Source organism: Crocuta crocuta, unplaced genomic scaffold (assembly GCF_008692635.1).
Source record: "Crocuta crocuta isolate KB4526 unplaced genomic scaffold, BGI_CrCroc_1.0 scaffold291, whole genome shotgun sequence".
NCBI classification, from domain to species: Eukaryota; Metazoa; Chordata; class Mammalia; order Carnivora; family Hyaenidae; genus Crocuta; species Crocuta crocuta.
The window spans coordinates 161,585-178,666 of NW_027527977.1; the positions used below are offsets into that span (position 1 = coordinate 161,585).

Sequence of the window (17,082 nt, forward strand, 5' to 3'; positions counted from 1 at the left end):
CGGTTTCTACGCGTCCACTTCCGGGCCTCCTCGGCTTTCAATGGTTTTGGCGCGAATTTCTCAGCGTTTGGCTCCTTGGAGTGTTCAAGAGGCACCTTTGGTGAGTAGTGAAAGCTTTTAGTCGGCCGGTGCGTCCAGCTTGCGGAATGAGTTTTGTGGCCAGTGCGATTATGGCAGTCTCCGCGGCTTGTATTTCGGGAGCGTGAGATGATTTTCCAGTGAAAGGGAAATCATTTTCGGGGCCCAGGATTGAACTATTGGTTTCGCGAGGCCGGAGTGAAGCCACGCCTGGTTCCTCCTTTCCTCCTTTCCTCAGTGCATCCTTCTCCTCGTTCGTTTTCCTTAACATCCTGCGGCCCGTCGTGGGGCGAAGTGCAGCTCTAGTGATGAGGGTCTTTGGGCATTGATGTAACTTGGGTCGGCAGCGCCGCTATCCCGATGCATTTGTCAGGAGTTAAACATAGCGTATTTTTATGTTTTGCCAGACCGTGCTCACCCTGTGCGCCTCTGTAGAGCCCTAGACGGAGAGATTTCGTTTCCACGAATTTCAGCAAACCGGTGAGGAAAACAAGACAGCTGAGGATGCCTCCCTGTTTCCTACTAAGGGTAAATTCTTTATTGCAGTATAGAGTCTGGGCGCAAACTACAGTTCCAGTCCTATTTCTGTCCGTTACTCGAGTCTTATTTGTGCCCATTACGGCCATACACCTTAAAGTATCACTGAATTTTCCTTGTCCCCGACCAGTTTCTTTTAAACTGTTCTGCATCAGGCTTTTGCTGTTTTCTCTCATATACTTCATTCCTGGTCCTTCTGGCTAAATATTTCAAAATGTAATTAACATATTACTTTTTTTCCTGCATACCATATAGCATTCTCCTCTCCACCCCCACCCCCCACCCGACACACATCAAATCAAGATAGTCATTCACTTGTCTTTTATAGTTTTTTCACGTGGTCTGTGATTTTATATAGCATTTGTTTTCATATCTGTCTCTACCCACTACCGCTAGGCTGTGGTTTCCTGTGGATTTAAAACAGGGCAAAAATTTTTTTTTCCATTTACATTAAAATTTCTATTTTAGTTCCTTTACAACTAGCCCAAAAGTGATAGAAAATTATGACTTTTCTTTATTGAATCTTACTATGTTCTACGCACTTTACGTGTTTTGTACAACCTTTTAGCTTCACAGAAGCCTTCAATGTTGGTGCTTTTAACTTTAACCCATTTTACCAGTGAGGAAATTGAACAAATTTACTTGCCTAAGATTGTACAACTAGTTAAATGGCAGAGTCTGAATTTGGAACTAGGCTATTTATCCTTATCCCTGACTTGCTCTTGGCAGTGGTTCTCAATCAGAAGTGCATTCATACCAGGGGACATTTGATAATGTCTGGGGACAGTTTTGGTTGTCACAACTTGGGGGGCCTGCAAAGAGAGGGTGCTGGCAACTAGAGACCAGAACTGCTGCTAAAGATCTTACAATGCCTCCTTCACAACAAAGAGTTACCCCATCCAAAATGATACAGCTGAGGTTGAGAAACTTTTTGTGCTATGGTTTAGTGCCTCAAATAGGTATCGATGAAAATGATGCATCTTCTCTTGCTAGTAATAAAGGACCAACTTTTTTTTTTTAACTTTTAATCAGTCACAACTGATTCTTTTGTAGACTACAACGCATAATAAATTACTAGTCAAACCCATAGAGTATATAACACCAAGAATAAACCCCACCGTATACTTTGGGTGATGGATATATCAGTGGAAGTTCATAAGTTGTAGCAAATGCACCACTCTGGAGTGGNACACCAAGAATAAACCCCACCGTAAACTTTGGGTGATGGATATATCAGTGGAAGTTCATAAGTTGTAGCAAATGCACCACTCTGGAGTGGGATGTTGGTAGTGGAGAAGGCTGAGGGTGGGTATAGTGAGTGGGTATAGAGGGTGTATGGGTACTCTGTATGCTTGCTGCTTAATTTTGCAGTGAACCTTAAACATCTCTAAAAAAAGAAACTGATGGGTTTTTTTTTTTTAAATAAATTACTGGGAAAATGACATTTAAAAGGAAAAAAACAAAGCCAATTATTTTATAATCCGGTTCAACACACATAAAATTGTTGCCAAATTGCGATAAAAGTTTCTAAATGTATATACTGTCAGTATGTATATTTAAAAGGACTGTCACAGTTTGTAAGTTAAATTTGGCATAACAGTAAATTACATGTTCTTGAATAAAGAATATCAAGAAAAACGGATTAACAGAACCAAACTATAAATAAGTGCCAGCTGAGAGTTAGAGGCCATAGGATCCCACAGACTTTTAGAGTGGAGTGAAGTGGTTAGGAGTCATGGAAAGCAGGTGGCTCATGCTCTGGGAGGGTGGACAGAGACAGGAGACCAGCTCAGGTAGAGGGCATAGTGTGTTCAGGAAACCATCAAATCTAGCTAGAGAGAGAGAGAGTCTTATGAGGAGTAGTGGAAGAAAAGTATGGAAACCTAGGCAGAAATAGATTTGTTTTGTTTTTAATTTTTTTCTAATGTTTATTCATTTTTTTGAGAGAGAGACAGCATTAGCAGGGGAGGGGCAGAGAGAGAGAGGGAGACAGAATCCGAAGCAGGCTACAGGCCCTGAGCTATCAGCACAGAGCTCGACTAGGGGCTCGAACCCACAAATCTTGAGATAATGACTTGAGCTGAAGTCAGAAGCTTAATCCACTGAGCCATCCAGGCACCCCAGGGCTAGATTGTTAAGGACTGTAAATGGCATGGTAAAGAGTTTGGGTATTGGATGCTAGATATTAGGGAAGGATTTTTTTTTTTTAACTTAAGAAAATAATGTATTTTGTTCCGGAATTTGTTTGGGATCAGAAGCAACTTGGTAGGGCTGACTCCTGTCTTTTCCAGGCAGGGTCAGCTGCAGCATATTGATTGGCTCAGGTACATGCCATGCTGGCAAGTTGGTGGTGGATGTTCGTTGGGAGTTCATCTGGGGCTTTGGCCTGGGGCTTCCATTCCTCTCAATGTTAGCCTTCCTCATACCATGGTAGCTGGGTTCCTAGAGCAAATATTCCAAAAGTGATGAAGTTGCAGCTGCCATTCATTTCATGTTTAGGCCAGTAAACTGGTACAAAATCATTTCCACCATATATTGTATAAGGGCATGGATGTCAAGTTGAGAAAATTAGGCATCTCAAGAATATAACACAAGAGACTGGGTGTAAAGTACCACATTGTTCAAGAGCAGGGTAAAGCATATTTTAGCATCCACTGCTTTTTGTAAACGATCTTACAAGTAGTCCCCAAGTGTAGTTTGTGATCTTTGAATTAATTATGTCCCCCTATTTTTGTTAATTTTACTGAAAAAAATCTTGAAACTTTACCTTTTAAAATTTAAAGAAATAGATTTATCCAAAGTACCTCCTTTGTTATTTCTCAGTCTCCATATATATTTAAACTCTGAATTTTTAGAAAAGAAACGGTGACTGAAACATCTATATATGCCTAGGAAACATATATATGTAATTTACACACCACGTGTGTGTGTGTATACAAGCATACCTCATTTTATCACGCTTCACAGATACTGTGTGTTCTTTACAAATTGAAGGTTTGTGGCAATCCTGCATCAGCAAGTCTTTAGACTCCATTTTTCCAGTGGCATTTGCTCACTTCGTGTCTCTGTTACATTTTGGGAATTGTTGGATATTTCAAACTTTTCCTTTAATATTATATTTGTTATGGGGTTCAGTGATCAACTTGCTGAAAGCTCAGATGATGGTTAGCATTTTTCAGCCATTAAGTGTTTTAATTAGGTATGTACATTGAGGGTTTTTTAGACATAATACTATTGTACACTTAATAGACTACAGTATAATGTAAACATAACTTTTATGTGCAAATGAAACCAAAAATTTCATTTGACTCATTTATTGCAATAATCACTTTATTGCAGTGGTCTGGAACAGAACCTGCAATATCTCCCAGGTATGTCTACAAATACACACGCACAAACACACATACCCCTCCATGTATACTGTACCTAACTTCCAAGTTATATACTCCTTATGGTCTAATGCAATTTCTCTTTCCTTTTAACAGTAATAAGTATGGTGATAAAGGACTATTAGATAGGGAAAAGGAGTCATTCTAAATGGCGTCACTGACATCTTCATCCACTCCTGTGTCTGTTTTGTAATTTGTGGGAGGATAATCCGTATACTTCTGTGCCTTTTTAAATTGCAAAATAGCCCAGGCAGTTATGGCTTAAATTCTTATAAGTGAATTTTCCACCTGAGTTTCCACAACATAGATTAATAGTATGATCCTAAAGATTATTTCCTTTCATTTTTGGCATAAGGTGAATGAGAACTCCATTGGGCTTAAAATAAGAAGACTTGAGTATTACTTTTCAAATTGATAATATCTGTGACCAGAGTAAGACAACTTAATACCTCATATTTCCATTTTTTTTAATCTAAACATGGAGATAATGTTATTGTATGGGGGAGTATAAAGTAAGAGATGCAAAAGCATTTTCAAGTAATTTTTTAAAGCCATAAAAATGGAAGATATTTTTAGGAATGAAATTGAATTAGGCACACTTATAATAATAACTGATGTTTATTTTGAAATATGTTTAAATGTTTTCAAGCAAATTTACAACATTTATAGGTAGTTCTTAACAAAATATATTATGCAAACTTAAGCTTATTTTTCTGTGTCATTTTTATCTTTCCAGATTTTTTGAAGCGCTGTTATGATTGTTCTGTTTAATCAAGATGTCTAACAAAGCAGGTGCTTCCAAGAAAAGATCTCAACCGTTAAAAAGAAACCCAAAAAGAAAAATTGATGATGAGGAAGTAGAGTTGCCAAAGAAAAAGGTAATGAAAATATTGAGTTTATCATTCAGAACTTTGTGATTAAAAATATCATCTGTTCTATGTAAAGGAGTATGTGAAGACTAAAGTTCAGTTTTACTACAAATTGTAGTAATTCATATTATCATGTGGGAACTGTTGCAATATGATTTGTAAAAGTTCTCAGATGAAAATTATTTATTTCAGTTTCTAAACATATCAATCAGAGAATTATTTGTGGAGGAGGGGGTAATGGGGCATTGCTAAGTTTAAGTGTGAAGATAGAAATTAAGTGTATACAAATTCCATGTTAAAAGGTAGGAAAATCTGTGAGTTAGGAGATTTTTATTAACACAGAGAAAAAATCACTTTGGGAGGAATTAGCTTCTACCATAATTTTATTCCTCTCTTCCAAAATTTTTATTATAAAATAATTTTTAAAATGTGTTTACCCCTATATTGGACAGTGCCTGTGTTTTTGTGTAGGTGAAGTATATAACACTATTTCATAGGCAAAGTGACTAATGATTTCTTTAAAACGTTTGACACTCTGTGGAATTCTGTTATACGTTATCACCATTGTCCAGGAATTGCTTTAGTATAGCCATTGCCTGTGATAAATACACACTCCTGCTCTGTAGAAGTGGCAATATACTTTTTCTATCTAGCCAGAAGATATATGAATACTCTTCAACATACAGGGCAAATATATTGCAAAAGCAGTATCTTCTTATCTGATGTTTTATTATGTGTGCACGTGTTTTTTCCTCTAGGTTAGAAACACGGCAAAAAATAAAAATCCAAAGCATCTGCCTTTTGAAGGTATTTATTTTCTCTATCTTGTTTAACGTGTCTGTCTGTCTCAATACTATAGTTTCCATGAAAAAATTCTCAGCATCTTGTTGATAAGTTCTGCAGAAGATAGTGATAAACAGCTGCATTCTCATTTTTGCAAGAGTAAGTAGTACTAGTTAGTTATTTTCCTCAACTGAAATTTTACTTAACCACCTCTAGCAAAATATGGTGTAGGGTTCTAAATTGAGAGGAACTAGAAAAAATCGAAGTCTCCCACAGTATGAATTACTACTGATTTTTGACATGGAGACACGTCTACTGATTTCTCTTTAAAACAGATATGCAACAGTCCAATTTTGTTTGGAGTAAACTAGTTTGGAGCAGTCACCGTTACTTAAGCATCACTTCATCGAAGAATTCCTTCCCTCTTCTCACCAAGACCAAGCTAGGTCCTCTGGTTTTATATTACCACAACGCACATAGTGCATAGAACTTTTTCTTTTATAATGCTTTGCATTCTTCTAATTATAATTATTTAATCTCCCTTCTCTCCAAAACTAATCTTCAGAGGAGCTAGTAGCATATCTTTTGTTTATCCCTTATAAGCAGAACATCAACAACCTAGGAGACCTTGAATATTTTGTTGCAGTTGCCATTCAAAATTTGGTAAAAATAGCTTTCTAGTCTTCTCAATGAAGTTCTTCAATTCACATCATTTCTGGAAACCACACTTTTATATTGAATTGTAATAAGTGTAGCCTGGTTCTTTATTTAGTATTGTCATGGGTTTGTATCTGCAGTATCAGCTAGTAGTATTTTATGTAACATAATAGCATATTCATATTTGACACTTGGCATATTATGGCTGTGCAATAAAAAGGAAGTTAAACAGTTCCTGCAGTTTTATAATATTTTGCTTCTTGTAATTCTATTAGCTTGTTAAATTAAATTTATACTTGAAACTCTTAAGTAAAAACATAAAACTGAGATTGACCAGAGTCTCTTCCTTTACCAATAACAGGACAAACAGAGTTTACTAATCTAAGACAGGTAAATATAGCATCCAACAAAAGAAAAACCTGGCAACCTCTTTCAAAAAGTAGCAGAGAGCATTTACAAACTATGATGGAATCAGTAATAATGTAAGTATGAAGTTTTTTCACTCCTGATTTCTACTCACCTTTCCTATAAACGGTATCCTATTAACTCATTATTTATTTTATGGTGATAGGGTATTATTCTTTTTTAGAAGATATAAGTAATGTCCTCTGATGCTATCAGCCTTAAGCAAGAAGTCTTTTCTAATGTCAGAAGCTTAGTAATTCATCAAAGAAAGAAAAAGAAAGTCTATGTGGCATGATCTGCTATTTGTAAACTTTAAACTTGTTCTATCACTGGGGATATTTAGGAATAAGTTTAGTTGAATTGGCACTATATATAAGCCACCATCATGCTAAAGGGGATACACAACAATGGATTCTACCATTAAGAAACTGAACTTGTTTAAATTAATTACAATAAAATATAATAAAAAGAACTTTGATTCTGTTTCTGCTTAAAATGTATTTAACATAAAAAGTGATTGATTCTTCCTGGCTAGTAAGAGACATATGAAAAAAATCAGGGAGAAAAAGTAAACAGATTGTATTAGTTGTGTTTCAAGCTATTATTTATTCAATATCTTTTTTCTTTTCCAGAGCAGTTTTGAGCAACAATATTAGAGAACATGAACAAGTTCAGTATCATCTTAACTATCTGAAGAAAAGGTAATACAGTTATGCAATAGAAAATTGTTAAAATATAATTAGTCTGTTCCTATGTTACCAGAACAGATGTTTGTGGGATACAAAGTTTTTCTTTCATTTTGGGTGTTAGTTGTTGCTGTTGTTGTTTTTATTGTCTTAAGAAGATGAACAATTTGGAAATGTGTATTCCAAACGGCTGCTGCATGAGATTCTGAGGTTCAGAGAATTTATATAAATAGAGTCTGAAAATCACAAAATGCCTACTTCCATAGTTCATTATTTTGTATTGGGATTTGAAAAAATATTTTGTCAGTTTTAACTTCGTTGATCTTCATTTTGTCCAATTTGAAGTTAACAGTTTACCATTCTTATCTGATATTTATTTGGTGGCTATGTTTTTTCTTCACTTCATATGTTGCATTACATTGTTTTCATAAGCAGCAAATGTAATTCTCCTGGGCATTACTGCTCTCCATCTTGTGGCAAGTCACAAATGGAAGCTTCTTTTCAAGTGTTCTTAGTAGCCAGACCACTGCCAGTGATTTTCAGTGACTACTATTTGCACAACTTTTTCTTTTTGTACAGAAATGTTCTGCATCTTATTTTCACATTTGCCTGGAAATGATCTTGACCTCTTAGTTATTCTTGGGAAACTAAATACAAATTCTGCTCACTTGAAGTATAATATCAACAATAGTAGAAAAACAGAAAGCATGGGTGAGGGCTGGGAGTTTGTGGAGAGACTGGAGAGAGGAGAGAAGGACTGAGAGAAGCAGATCTGCCATCTGCTTGTGGGAACGACAGCCTAATATTAAAGGGGAAGGAAGTGTACTAAAAAGCCAGTATAAAAGCTGATATATAATAAAAGCATAGCCATTTATTGCCTTTTTAATATAGAACAAATAAGTCGTGTCTGTGTGAATGAGAATATCACACTACATAAATGCTCTTCACAGTGATGGATCACCCTGGGTCTTCAGAAAAGATTAAATTCTGTTCAGCATTTAAGCTCTCTCTCTCTACCATGTAGCCCTATGGAGATACATATTTCAGAGACTGCCTGTTGTCTCATTTTTGCTTTCACAACTCAGTCCTTTGGTTTCCAAAGTAACAATCCTCAAGATACTTTTCCTTCTACTGATATATAGCAGAGCACTGCCATAGTCCATTGATTCTAGTTGGATCTCTGAATAAACTTCCTGTCGTGGCATTTTTCAAAGTCTATTTGGAATACTTGTTCTTAAAGGTACTCTGAATAAAACTGACATATAATGAATTATGTTTGGGTGCATTAGCATATTATAAAAACTCGATAGTGAATAAATATATTTCATTTTGTTTAACCTAGCACCTCCAGAATTGGTATTTACCACAGGAACTCTTTATTTCATGTGTTAGTCTCATCTCTGCTTCTGGCCACATGTTAGCTTCATTCTTTGAAAAAAAAATTTTTTTAATATTTATTTACTTTTGAGACAGAGACAGAGAGTCCAGAGTAGTCTCCAGGCTCTGTGCTGTCTGCACAGAGCCAGACGCAGAGCTCAAAACCATGAACCATGAGATCATGACCTGAGCCAAAGTCGGATACTTAACCCTGGCTTCATTCTTTTAGATAAGTTGTCCTCACTAACTTAGAACTGTAAACCTAGACAGGTCCCTATTTATTTCTTTAGCCTTGTGAAGAGGAGAAAGAACTTTTATCCTCTTAGCTTCAGCTAGAAAATTCTGGTAATGGGCTTTGATTGGCCCAGCTTAGGTGCTACACCTATCTTTAGAACTGATTTTGTGGCAAGAGCTATTAGGATTCATACAGACTGTATCATATACATATCCACCACCAGACAAGCGGGGTTGCTAGTCAAACAAAATGGCTTAGCTACTACAGTTTCTAGAGGAACATGCCCTATAGAAAAATGTTATAAATGGTAGTTAGGTGTTGTTGGCATAGTAGGTTGTATTCATGTTACACTATTATTTTAATGAGATTTTGTAAATATCCTGCAAATCTGACCACTATTTAGAACATTTAGAATAGTGAGTGACCCGGGGTACCTTGCTGACTCAGTGGGAAGAGCGTGTGATTCTTGGCCTCGAGGTTGTGAGTTCAAGCCCCACGTTGGATGTAGAGGTTACTTAAGTAAATAAAACATTTAAAAAAAATAGTGACCCTTCCACAGAATTAACAATAAACTTTTAGAAGACATTGTTCATAAATGGATCTTTATTTTAGTTAAGAAATCAAGAACTTCCCCCGCTTAGAAAGACTTATACACATAGGTGTTTATTCTTGAAGATGATGGACTAATGATTGGATAACTGAAGTTTATCCTAACACTTTAATGAAAATTATATTTGCTGAGGTTTACATTGCCTACTTTTTTCTTTACAAAAATTATTATTTTGAATAAGATACCAGGAAGATGAGTTTTGGTTTTCACTTTCACTGTTGTTTAAAAAGGGACAGAGGCAAACCATGAGAGACTCTTGAATGCTGAGAAACAAACTGAGGACTGATGGATGTGGGGGGGAGGGGGGAGATAGGCATGGAGGAGGGCACTTGTGGGGATGAGCACAGGGTGTTATATGGAAACCAACCTGACAATAAACTATTTGTAAGAAAAAATAAAAAAATAAAAAGAGAAAAAAAAAATGAATTGCCTGCAAATCTTAAGTTGTAGGGTTTTTGAGAATACCAAAATGCTGCTATTAGGTAGATGCAACCAAATTTGCTTTCCCTCCTTGATTTCTTCCTTGAATTCAGTAATCAAATCTAGGAAAGCTATATTGCTCCTGGCTACAAATGAAGGTAGTAATAGATTAGTTTCTATTGGTGATGTAATCAACCTGATTTGAAGGAGGATTTCTTAGCCTTGTTTTGTTGTGTTAACTTTATTATGTTTTTAATTTGTATTTTTTTCTTTTTGTTTTTAAATTTTTTCCTTTATGTATTTAAAAAGGATTTAACTTTAATATTGAATATATTATATTTATATTTATAATATATTTAATAATATTGACTTTTTAAGCATTTATGTTTATAGTACTTTTTACAAAGCACTTTGTTTTTTAAATATTTATTTATTTTTGATAGAGAGAGAGAGAGCATGAGTGGGAGAGGGGCAAAGAGAGAGGAGACACAGAATCCAGAACAGGCTCCAGGCCCTGAGCTGTCAGCACAGAGCATGACATTGGGCTCAAACTCACGAAACAAGATCATGACCTGAGCCAAAGTTGGACACTTAACCAGTTGAGCCACCCAGGCACCCCTGAACAAAGCACTTTAATCTTAATGTTTTATTTGCCTTAAACTCTATGGCACTCACTTATCTTTAAGGCCATTGTTAGAGTAACTCATATAGAAGTTCTTTTTCATTGGTCACATTGTCTGAGACAACTGGAATATAGAGTCCAGGGTCATAATTATGACTTACAGAATAGTGTTCCATCTCTTATTCAATAATCACAATAAACTATAGAATTATGTGCCATAATAGTCCAGGAAACAATTTCAGAAGATACAAGGAAAGTTTTACTTTAAAATATGTATAAATGAAACTGTATAAAAATTCAATTGTATAAATAAATGTATATAATAAAATTAATTGTTAAACGTGTAAAATAGAATTTTTTCCTTTCATGAAGCAGTTTAAGTGCTTTATGATTTGAGGTTATTGAAAGGTTTAAAGATGATGTGTCACGGGTTTTTATGGGTGCTTCACTGCTAATGTTAGTCACTGTTAATAAAAGAATATTATAGTGCTTGGGAATCTGAGGGCAGAGAAAAGATGGCAACAGTACTTCCAACACAACAGAACAAAAAAACAAAAAATAATGGTAAGAAAGGAAACATAATTATGTTTTTATTTTATCTCTAAGATTGCTACAACTGTGTGAAACTCTTAAAGTCCCTCCCAAAAAGCTGAAAGACTTAACCAGTGTGTCAAGTCTACTGAAAATGGAAAGGACACAGCACAGAGCTAATGAAGAAGGTCTGGCATTATTGCAGGTATGATATTTGAACAGAGTCCATAATTAGGGACTTTGGAGAAAGGGGAAGAGAACAAGAAATTTTTTTTAATTATCATGATATTCTCTGAGTAATCAATACTAGATATTAGAACAAGTTTTTCATTAAATTATTATTATTAGTCAAAGCAAAACCTTTGCCTAAACTTTGGGCCTCTAAAGTTAAAAGTATTTCTAATATATTAATGATTAGCAATTCTGTTTTTTTCATCTGACTTTAACCAAACTACTGTTTTTGATTATCAAATTACAGGAGCTCATCACAAAATGCTATAGAATTTAAAAATATATTAGTTGTTCCATCCTGAATATGATACTTTATTGACAAGAAGAGCATGTTCTTTATTATTAATATTGCTTATTATCATTACAGCCAACATCTAATGAGGGCTTTCTATGTCCTCTCTAGTTACCACTCTAGGCTCTTCTAGTTCTCCCTTAATTCTTAAAGTGACTTAATTCAGAATTTAGGATTTATTCTGATTTTTCCACATGATCAACACTGGATGGGTTTGATTCTGAGCAACAAATTTACATATATTGTAAATAATTTATATGTAAATGATACTGTGATTTTTATAATACTTGAAAGCATTTCTGTTTTACAGCAAAAACTGGACCTCCATATGCCAAAAGGGTAAATATAGTTAAATGGAAAAAAACAGTTTCTTCCAAAAATGTTTGAATATATGAGGTATTTAAAAAATATGTATATGTATATTAATACCTATTTGTTTCAATTAAAAATATATTCAGTTTAAAATATTAACTTTCTTTTTTGGACTCAGGAAGAAATAGATAAAATACTAGAGATCATAGAGTCAATGACTGGGAATATTCACAGCCTAAAGAACAAAATTCAAATTCTGACAAGTGAGGTGGAAGAAGAGGAGGAGAAGATAAAACAGGTAATTTTTTAATAATACATTGCTAGAGTGTGGATAAAAGTTTTAATACTTACTTTCGACCAAGACAAATTTTGAATGTAAGTAGAGAGAAAGGGATCTTTTGAAATAATCTGTAGCTTTCTTTTTCAACTTTAGATGTTTCACATAGATAGTGGGGTACTCTGTCTTCCAGAACTTTCTCAGAAGAGTCTCAAAGCACCCACACTTCAGGTAAATGCCAATTTACCATTTCAACTATATCACCAGTTATGAATTGCATATATAAAACCATAATAACCTTTTCCTTTTTTTAAACAAATAAAATACATGATATAAGTTGTTAGTGAATGTTATTTTTCTCATTTGACAAAATGGTTTGAACATCTTTCTTTGTGAGCATCTTTCTGGTAGATCTGCCTCATTCTTGTCAATAGCTTTATAACTTCCCATTATATGAATAATTTGTGAATTATTCTATAATTTGTGAATTACTAAAATAAGGAATATATGCAATTATTTGCTCAGTACACCCTACATATGCATCTTTACATATTTGTGTGGTCATAAGTGTAGGATAGATTTCTGGAAGTAAGTTCCAAAAGTTGAGTTTGTTTATGCTTCTAACAGTGGCCTATAACTCTTCATAAAATAGTGCTGTGTTATCTTTAGCTGACTGTATGCTGGTATCTCCCTTCATAGGTTCCCAGTAGGTATTATAGCATAAATGTTTATAACAGGGCACGTGGATGACTCAGTCGGTTAAGCATCCAATTCTTGATTTTGGCCTAGGTCATGATCTCAATGATTTGTGACATCAAGCCTCCTGTTGGTGCAGAGCCTGCTTGGGATTCTTTTCTCTCCCCTGCTCTCTGCCCCCTCCCCCACTTATGCTCACCTCCCCACCTCTCTCTCTCTCAAAATAAATAAGCTTTAAAAAGTAATTTAAAGTAGTCTTATCTATAATTCATTTAGGGTGAAGGGAGAGGAAATGGACAGAGAGAAAACAGAATAATACAAATTTGAAAGAACAGGAATGAGTTGATGAGTACTGATGTTTGGGTGGTGGATATATGAGGTTTATTGTACCATTCCCTCTAAATAACATACATTTGACATTTATCATAATAGAAGGTTAAAAACTAATTATATGGGTGAATATGGTCAAAAGGTATAAACTTCCAGTTATAATATCACTGTCATGGGGATGTAACGTAGAACATAGTAACTAATCAATAATACTGTACTGTATATTTGTAAGTTGCTACGAGAATAAATCTTAAAAAGTTTATAAGAATAATTTGTAGTTATATATAGTGATGAATGCTAACTAGACTCATTGTGGTGATGGTTTTGCAGTATATACAAATAGCACATTATTGTGTTGTATACCTGAAACTAATACAATGTTCCATGTCAATTATATCTCAACTATCAAAAATGTTAAACTAATTGTACTATTATACCCACAGAAAGAAATTCTGACATTAATTCCAAACCATAACGCTCTTCTGAAGGACTTGGATGTTCTCCATAATTCATCCCAAATGAAGAATATGTTAACTTTCATTGAAGAAGCCTATAAGAGACTGGATGCCTCTTAAAGAGTTTCTTTTAGACTATTCCATATTAATTTAATGTTTATGAATTTATAAAACTGTTACCTGTGATGATATTGCAGAGGGTGAGTCTTCTTCAGGATTTATTTCCAATATGCACTTAAAATCAGCCTTACAGATCTCTTAGCATCTAATGTCCTAAAAACTGTTTTTGAGTAGTTGCCCAAACTAGGGACTCACATTTCTGTTGCTGTGTTTCTGGTTATTTGCCTGAAACCATGAAACAATGAACAGCCACAATCTGATGATTTATAGTGACTGAAGAGAACTCATTTATTGGTTAGTGCAGAGGAAATGTGATACTATCATATGTAAAGTGTGTGTAGTACCCGGTACATAGAAACATAATTGTTGGCTAGTATTATTATTCTTTACCTTATGACTTGCATTTTCTCTGTGGTTATCTGGAGCTTGAGAAATCCCCAAATGTCTTTATTCTTTTACATAACTCCCTCGACTTTTGTGGCATAATTAAGATTTGCCAGTTGTCTTTACCTTTGGAGGTAGCATGACCATTTTATTTCTTTAGTGGGGTTATTGACTAGATGTTGAATATTTTCCACTGTCATCAAAGGATACTTTTATTTAAAAGGAACCTAAGCACATTTATCCCTTAAAAGAAAAATCAAACAAAAAAACCTTTTTTATAAACCTTTTCTCATTGTAGCAATAAGTATATGTGTATATATATGTGAATAAATTATCATTTGAATATATTAAAAAACTTTTCTGGTCACTACAGTATGTTGTCCGATTTGATTTTATTTATTTGTAAAAGAAAATAACTGCAATTTCTCAGGCACCTGGTGGCTCAGTCAGTTAAGTGTCCAATTTCAACTCAGATCATGATCTCACAGCTCATGAGTTCAAGCCCCACATTGGGCTCTGTGCTGACAGCTCAGAGCCTGGAACCTGCCTCACATTCTGTGTCTCCCCTTCTCTGCCCCTCCCCCACTCCTGCTCTGTCTCTCTTTACCAAAAATAAATAAACATTTAAAATTTTTAAAAAATAACTGCAATTTCTCATTAATTTTCTTTCTAGCCTAGACTGTCTTGTCAGTTAAGGTAGAAGGTGGCATATTTGTGTTGATAACCTCCAGACAGAAACATAGCCTTAGTTAAACAAGTTTGGTTTAAAGCTCATTGCAGTAAGGGAGACCACACTGTCATAGGAACCCTAGGGAGCTTTAGTAAAAGGGTCAAAAGCAACATCCTCTTAGGAAATAATGGTCAAGGAGAACATTAATGGATCTTAAAGGAAAAGTCTTTAAGAAAGGAAACCTGCAATGCAGCATTTAAAGAAATAATTTTGTTGTATTTTGGACTACCCACTACATGGTAGACAAAGCAACTAAAAGTAAAAAGTAATACAAAATCTCTCTAAAACCCCTCATTTGGAACTTGGAACTTCTTGTTTTTAAAGTGACGAATAGAGAGCCCCAGCTCACCGATCTTTCATTAATCGTGACGTTTATAATAGCTTTTGATGGGAAAGGAGGAGTTAGTTAAAAGTCTGCTGTTTCTCTCAGAGCATCCATTCAAGGTTATTGTATGTCAACTGGAATTTTTATTCACCATTTTTACTGAGTAATCAATTCACCATGTGCATGAACTGGTCATATTACCCTCTTACAGCTTTGAAAAGTATGTGATGTATTTTGAGAGATCTACAGTAATCTGGCAAGTGGTAGGCAATCGAAAACATACACGATATTTTCTTCAAAGGCTAAATTTTGGTATACCCTTTGTGAAAATTCTAAGAGTTAATTACAGAGTCAAATAAAGTAAAATTTAACTGCACAAGGTCCCAGTAATTCAGGTGACTGTCCTATATAGTATCCTCACTCATTTAAGTGTTCATATGCACAGACCATGCCAGCTATGGCACACTTCCTCTACAGAAGTGTAGAGTGCCACTTGCCACAAACTTTCAAGTCTAAAACATACACTTTGGAATGACAGATGGTGTAAATATATAGCATGAAAGAAGCAAGGTAAATTATGATTTGGGACGCGAACGGGGAGCCTGTACAGCTATGTGGCAGAACTTAGTGCACTGTCACTTAAAATTTCTATTTTATAAGAGCCCTTCCATTGCCCCAACTTTCAGCTGGGCATATGTTTAGCAAACAAGTTTTGTTTAATTATGAGACACCTGCACTGGAACCTAAAATTAAGGGATTTACTTTCTTTTATTTGGTTGGATAGAATTTCCTGGCATTCTCAACCAAAAATAAATGCAAGTGCACCTGTCAAAATTAGTATGTGAATCATTCAGGTTGGCTTAGTTTCCAAACATAAGTCTTCTAAATCCTCTCATGTTTCATTAATTGCCAAGAAATACTCAGCTTTGAGGAAGGGAGAGGAAAGAAGGAAAGCAAAAGCAGAGAGATTCAGATTTCCCATTTAGACTTCATCATGTCTAAAGTAACAGCCATTTTTATATTCTAACCAGCTTTTCTTAAAGAGTTGCTGCCACTGAATGTATTTCTTTGCTACTAAACCAACATAGAACCACTTTATCTTGGCTTAGATGTTTGCTCTCATTAAAATGACCTGCTGTTATCAAGGCTATGAAATTGTATAGCAACCATATCCAAAGATGGGTGATAGTTGTTAAAATTGGACAAAGAGGAAGATGAAGAGGCGACATTTTCAAAATTCAATAAAACTACTATAAACAATTTCATTTTTCTTCCTTCACAATTGAGTATTTATTGGCTGTTCTGAGGACCAGTACAGACAATTCAATTTGTACAGGATCCTGAACTTATGTACCGAAAATCTGAAAAATCATGTAGTTGTGATTCTTTTCTAAGTTATTCCAGTGACCTTCCAGATTAAAATTTGGAGTCAAATTTTTCTTAACAGTATATCAAATACCAATATCTTCAAATGTTGATATGCTGTTACATTGTTAAGTCCCATTAATTCACAATTTAATATCACATATACATGCTCAAATTTTTAATCTTGCACAGCACATTAACAAAGGTACTAGGAAACCGGACTACCCTGTCCAACATGTCACAGAATTCACACAATTCTGACAGTGAGAGCCAAGACCAAGGAGTGGTTTTCCTTAGGAAACAACCCTACCAAAATCAACATGGTAATAGAAGTAATTTAAAATGTTCAAGACATATTAGATGCAT

The 17,082-nt window shown here is 34.9% G+C and overlaps 1 protein-coding gene across 3 annotated transcripts; it reads left to right on the forward strand.

The window, feature by feature from the left end:
* The first annotated feature begins 17 nt into the window (after positions 1-17).
* Positions 18-14,872, forward strand: CENPQ (centromere protein Q). Of its 3 annotated transcripts, XM_077752853.1 has the most exons (11): positions 18-100; positions 486-606; positions 3,955-3,986; positions 4,741-4,882; positions 5,632-5,680; positions 6,675-6,795; positions 7,351-7,419; positions 11,275-11,404; positions 12,213-12,332; positions 12,468-12,542; positions 13,781-14,872. In XM_077752853.1, exons 4-11 carry the CDS (start codon positions 4,781-4,783, stop codon positions 13,910-13,912), a joined length of 798 nt encoding a protein of 265 aa, XP_077608979.1. In that variant the 5' UTR covers positions 18-100; positions 486-606; positions 3,955-3,986; positions 4,741-4,780; the 3' UTR covers positions 13,913-14,872. The 3 variants fall into 3 exon arrangements, with proteins under 3 accessions (XP_077608979.1, XP_077608978.1, XP_077608980.1); XM_077752852.1 differs by lacking the exon at positions 3,955-3,986; XM_077752854.1 differs by lacking the exon at positions 3,955-3,986 and having other exon boundaries at positions 486-558.
* The last annotated feature ends 2,210 nt before the right edge of the window (positions 14,873-17,082 follow it).